Below are 6,000 nucleotides of genomic sequence, written 5' to 3' on the forward strand. Positions count from 1 at the left end.
CTGCCAGCTGAGATGAGTTTGGAAGTGCTCAGCTGGGTGCACTTGCTCCCTCAGAACAGGGCACAGGACTTGCAGCCTCCACCCTTTCATACCCAGACATTTCAAGGGCCCCTAAATAAGACACAGTCACAAGGAAAAAACCCTTAATTAATGGAGCCACAGCCCCTGCAAAGAGCAAACCCATGGATGGGGTGGTCCAGCTTCACCTGGCATCAAGGTGACAGAGGCCTTGAAACCATGTAAAAGACGGAGCTGGAGAAGCCCATCAGGAGGCCAGGCTGCCAAGGACCGGCCATCTCCAGCCAGCTGTGAAACCTATTTTAGGTTAAAATGAAAAAAAAAAAAAAAAAGACAAGTGCAGCTTTCCAGGACAAGCGCAGGGTTTGTGTTGGCTGTAATTCTTCCTAAGGAGGTCTTTAGTCGTAATTAGCGAGCAATTTGTCACAGCGCTAACGATCCAAGCATTTACCTTATCCTATTAACTACCAAAATAGTTGCCTATTAATAATATTCAGTGCCGCAAGGATCCTGTGGCAATCCCGACACACACACACAGGGAGCTCCGGGGCATCGTTTCCTGATTGCCGGTATTTTTGCGGCTCTGAAGCGCTGCCGGACCCCATCGCCTCCCCCCCCCGTGCCCCCCCCCCCCCCCCCCCCCCCCCCCCGGACACCCGCTCAGCCTGGTCCTTGCAGGGAAAAGTGAGGCATGGAGAGGAGGGACGGATTCTCCAAGGTCACGCACAAGGTTTGAGACAGGGCCAGATTCGGGAGCAGGAGATGCATCATCACCGAGCCTCCAGGCAGGGAGGGGAGCCGGGAAGGCAGAGGCTGGGGTGCTGCTGTGGGGCAGAGCCCTGGGAAGGAGGGATCCCCTCCAATCCCTCCCACCCCAGCCTCCCTCATCCTCCCGGGAATTTAAACCCAGGATTTTCCCGAGCAGCCAGCAACGGATCGACAGGCTATAAACACAAAAAGCCCCTTCAGAGCTCGGTGCCGCAGAACACGGGTACAGAAATAATTATAATAATAATGTCATTAAAGTCGCGCCAACTCAGCCAAGTTTGGGAACCGGGCTGGGCTGGCAAAGGGGCGCCCGGAGTGGGGTGACCTCATCCCTGCTCTCACCCAGGGTGTCCCGGACCAGACCTGGATTTTTAGGGTGCCCCTCCCATGTGTGAGGGTTTGCTTTGGGGTGCGCAGGGACACCCCGGCCCGGAGCAAGGTCGTGCCCCGTGCCCGCCCGGCTCGCTCCCCTCTCCCCCTCCCCATCGGCGGCACCGGCACGCGTGGACCCCCGGGGGGCTCACCGGATTTCGGGGGGTATCTGTAGACGGAATTAGCGGGGATATCCACTTCCTCCACCCCTGCGTTCTGCCGGCTGGTCAGAGCCCCCATGGCCGGGCCGGGGCTCAGCGGGCGGGGGTTGGCGGGGTGTCCTCCCGCCCGGGACCAGCACCGGGACCGGGACGGGGGCCGGGACCAGGGCTGGCGGCGGCCCCCGCCCGCAGCATCCTCCGCTCCGCTCTGCGCCGCGCCCGGCGCCGCCTCCGCGGCACCGCGGGGCTGCGACACACGGGGCGGGGCCGGGAGCGGCGACACGCCCCGACCCGCCCCGGAGCGGTCCGGCCCGGCCGTGGGGACGAGGGGACAGGCGCTGCCCCTGCCCCCCCTCGATCACCCGGTGTCCCCCCCTCGGGTGCCACTTACCTGTCCCCCGCGGTGGTACACGCGTGCCCACAGTGCCACCCGCCTGCCACCCCCCTGTGTCACACAGATGCCTCCAGCACTCCTCAGTGGTCCCCCTCGCCGTTACCTGCCACTCCCAGTCACACCACCCAGTGACCCCTGCCCACTCCAGTATCACCGCCCTCCTTGCCCCCATCCCCACCAGTGACACTGAGCAGCGCCCCCAGCCCGGGGACCCCCAGGGACAGTCTGGGCCCCTGAGGCTGGTTCAGGGCATGATCCCTCTGTTCCTGTGCCCCCTGCCGCTGGGGTGGCCCTTGGGAGAAGGACAAGCCCCCCCCTTTTCCCAGCAGGTCACAGGAGGAAGGAGTCGGTGCAGCTGTTGGCACAGGGGCTGATCCCCTCCAGGAGCACCCCAGGGCTGCACAGTGCTGGGGGGTGGAGTGGGGCAGGTTAAAAGGCCCCCACCAGTGCGCACCTCTGTCTTCCCCATCCTTCCCAGCTCCGCTCCGCACCAGGAGCAGCTGCATCTGCCAGGCACAGCCTCTGGAGGCAGGAGCTGCCTGTCCGCTCCAGTGCACCCCAACAGTTCCCCCCAGTTCCCCCAGCATTGTTACTGGGAAGCACTGGGCACTTCCTCATTTTCCCCTTGGAGCTGAAGGGGAAGGATGGACCCTTCGACCGGCTGCTTAAGCCCACCGGTGATTAATTAGTCCGGCAGCGCAAGTTAGTGGAGCATCACATGATTTTGATTTGAGTTGATAACACGAGTGCTATAAATATCAGACGGGAGATGTGCAGAGAGGCGGATCAGCTGCCTCGATGGCCTCGGCTGCTCAGTGGTGATGAGCAAAGGCTGTCCCCGGGGCTCCCCCCTTCACCCCCTCCCTGCAGAGGGACACACGGATCCCCCCTCCCCGACTGCTTCCTACACGCACAGCCCCAAAGGCAGCTGAGAAAAGCCAAAACAAAGAGCAGCCACCCACCATGGGAAGCCCAGGTGCGGCTTTGTACCCCCTTTGTCAGCCTGTCATTGTCACACCGGGAGCCACAGCCCCAGCAGTGACACTGTGTCCGTGCTGTCACAGGCATGTCACACCTGGGCTAGGTGCCAGTGGGAGCATCAGCCAAAGAAAAGGACTTGGACTCCATGATCTTAAAGGTCTTTTCCAACCTAAGTAGTTCTATGAGGGGCAAAGGGTGACATCAGCACCGGGAGCCTGCTCCAGCTCTCAGTGCTGGCACCCACCCGGGAATCCCGAGACCCCAGGGGCTGATCCCCGCTCACACCAACACACATTTTGGGGAGCCTGTTCTGGACATGAATCACTTACAAACGTAGCACATCCCTGCACTGCTGAGCTGCCAGCCCCGCTCCCCTGCCTCGCTCCAGCCAGCACTGACAGCGGGAAACACGAGCCTGGGAGAGGGAGCCAGAACATTTCATTACCGGCACACAGCAGACTGCAGGGTTTTAGTGCAGACAATAATTCAAAGTTATCCCCGTGCAGATCCACAGCCCAGCAGTCATTACAGGCAGAGCTGCTGCCTGCACGCAGGGCTCGTGTTTTTTTTCCCAGCGATTACTGCAGCAGAGGATTTTGTAGGACAGTGCCGCAGTGGAGCGCGGGAGCACTGGCAGGAGCTGGGTGGTGATATGGCTTCGAGGGCAGGTTCCCTCCCAGCTCTGCCCAGCCATATTCCCAGATCCCAGCAGACATAAAGCCGGGACAAACCCCACTGGGGCCAGAGAGGGAACCCAGAAAAAACACAATGTTTAACCCCAAAATGCACCTGCTGCTGGAAAAGAGGCAAGTCTGAAGCTCACACTGCCCCGCTGTGGGACTTGGGGTGTGCGTTTGGCAGGGAAGGAGGATCCTGCTCCTGCCTCCTTGTGCTGAGAGGGAAACTGAGTTACAGGAGAGCACAGTGGTTAAGGTTGAAGAGAAGAGTGAGCAGCTCATCCACAGCAGCAAACGTCTGTCTGTACACCCAGTCCATTCCCAGTGCACTCCCAGTTCCCCCAGCAGTCACTGGCACCTGCTGTGGAGCCACCAAGCCCTCTCCCCTCCCAGGTTGGCTTTGCTCCCAGCCTGTGCAGCCCCGCAGGAGGCAATGGCTGGGGAGGGGGTGTCCCTTCATTACTGGGTGCTGAGCCCACACGAGGGCTGCTGTGTCCTTTGTTCCCCAGCTCCTGGCTGGGAAGGTGCTGGAAGCCCCCCCTGCCTGAAGGGGTGACTCCAGACCCCTGGGGATCCCAGCTGGGTAGCTGGGGGGATGGAAGAGCATCTGGGCAGGAAGGGGAGAGAGCCAATCCTGCCCTTGCTGCAAGTGCTGCCCCAAAAAGGGGGTTCATTTTCGAGGACTGAAGGTCCTGCTGACTTTTCCAAGTGTCACAAACACTGTTTTGTCACAGCCTCGGATGCCAAGGGCTCACGAGAAGCACTCCAATGGGTTTCCCAGGCAGGCACTACACGAGGCAGGTTCCTCCCAGCTTTGCTAACTCAGCTCAAAGCTGTGCATGAGTGGGTGGTTTTGGCAAGCAGGAGGTTCTGAGAGCTCTCCAGGGCTGCGTGCAGGAGGCAGGTGGGTTTGGGATTCTGGCATCTGGAATTGCTCCTCTCACTCCTCCACCTGCCTCAGGGCTGGCTTTGCCCCAGGAGGATGAAGCCACCTCCAAATTCTCACCTGGGCAAGCAGGGCCCTCCGTAACCATTCCTGCAACCCGGTGAGTGGGATCCCCCTGAACATCCTGGGATGGTATCCAGCCTGGGGAAACACACACTGGCATTGCTTCTCCATCACATCCCTGCCTGCTGGACCTCACCTCCATGGGACCACAAGGGCTTTGCAGAAGCCCCACATGGACCCTCACACACCAACTGCTGCCTACAACTGGCTGCAGATGCTGCTTCAAGTTTCCACCCCTCCACCTCCCATTCCCTCTCCCTTGGCTGGCTGGTCACCACAGCCACATCCAAATCTGCAGTGGTTCTCTCCAGCTCAATATATTTTCACACCGTCCATTTGCAAAGTCCCTGGTTTGTTTGTTCGGGGTTTAAATGCCAATTTTCCTTTTTTAATTAAAACACTTCAAGGCACTTATCACACCGGTCCAGCTCAGTCCCCAAACCCGGCAGGGGGGAACACCCAGGGGGGGAGCTCACCCTTGCAGGCTGAGACTGAAGCTCAGAGTCATGAGAATTTTAACCATTACCAAAAAATCCCAATGCCCCCAAAACTTGGAGGTTCCCTGAGCCCCTCATGCTGAGGCTTTCAAAGGAGAAGGGCATGGAGATGAACTGAGGCTGGGTCCTCCCTCCTGCCCCCCAGCCTCAGGTTAGGGTCCCTGTCCCGGGGGATACAGGGAAGGAGGGCAGGGAGGGTGCTGGGAGAGCCTTGTTGAGGGAATGTGGGAGCCTTGCTGGGGGGAGCCAAGGCAGGGGGTTCCGGGGAAGCCCCCATGGGAGCAGCCCCCCCCTGCCCAGGGTACCCTCAGGGCAGCAGACCCCCCCTTCAATGAACTCCTACCTCAGTGAACCCCCTCCTTAATCAACCTTCCCTACAGTGAGCCCCCCTACCCTCAATGAAGCCCCCGCTCAACGAGCCCTCCCTACAATGAAATTCTCCCTCAGTGAACCCCTCTACAATGAGCCCCCCTTTCAATGAACCCCCTCTCAGTGAACTTCCTCTACAATGAACCTCCCCCTAAATAATCCCCCTAACAATGAACCCCCACTACAATGAGCCCCCTCCCTTGACAAACCCCCCTCTCAATGAACTTCCCCTACAATGAGCCCCCCTCAATGAACCTCCCCCTCAATAACCACCCTTACAATGAACCCCCCACACTGTGACCTCCCCCTACAATGACCGCCCCACAATGAACTCCCCCACAATGAGCCCCCCTCCCCTCAACGAACTCCCCTCTTAATGAACCTCCCTCTACAATGAGCCCCTCCCTCAATGACCCCTCCTACAATAAGTCCTCTTCCCCTCAATGGGCCCTCCCCTCCATGAACTCCGCTCTCAGTGAGCCTCCCCCTCCACGAACCCCCTACAATGAATCCACCCTACAAAAAACCCCCCTCCCCTCACTGCCCCCTCCAATGAACCCCCCTCTCAATGAACTTCCCCTACAATGAGACCCCTCTCAGTGAACCTCCCCCTCAAGAACCTCCCCTTTAAGACCTCCCCCAATGAACTCCCCCCCTACAATGACGTCCCCTCCCCTCTCAATGAACCTCCCCCTCAATAACCCCCTACAATGACCACCCCCCCCCCCAACGAGCCCGTCCCGCGCCTCTCAAT

The 6,000-nt window shown here is 59.7% G+C and overlaps 2 protein-coding genes across 11 annotated transcripts in view; one reads left to right on the forward strand and one right to left on the reverse strand.

Moving 5' to 3' along the window:
- The window catches only part of RNF157 (ring finger protein 157), a 24,573-nt gene extending 23,095 nt beyond the window's left edge, over positions 1 to 1,478 (reverse strand). For all 10 annotated transcript variants that reach the window (XR_003529552.1, XM_027654568.1, XM_027654567.1 and 7 more), the window contains exon 1: positions 1,311 to 1,478. Coding sequence is in view for 9 of the 10 variants with exons in the window: in XM_027654568.1 (XP_027510369.1) it covers positions 1,311 to 1,398 (88 nt within the window). In the remaining variant the exon portion in view is untranslated. The remainder of the gene's footprint in view (positions 1 to 1,310) is intronic.
- Positions 1,397 to 6,000, forward strand: part of UBALD2 (UBA like domain containing 2) — a 9,126-nt gene continuing 4,522 nt past the window's right edge. Inside the window, exon 1 of the mRNA XM_027654234.1 lies at positions 1,397 to 1,733. Coding sequence (XP_027510035.1) covers positions 1,397 to 1,733 — 337 coding nt within the window. The remainder of the gene's footprint in view (positions 1,734 to 6,000) is intronic.

This window comes from Corapipo altera, unplaced genomic scaffold (genome assembly GCF_003945725.1).
Source record: "Corapipo altera isolate COAL_440 unplaced genomic scaffold, ASM394572v1 343, whole genome shotgun sequence".
Lineage (NCBI taxonomy): Eukaryota > Metazoa > Chordata > Aves > Passeriformes > Pipridae > Corapipo > Corapipo altera.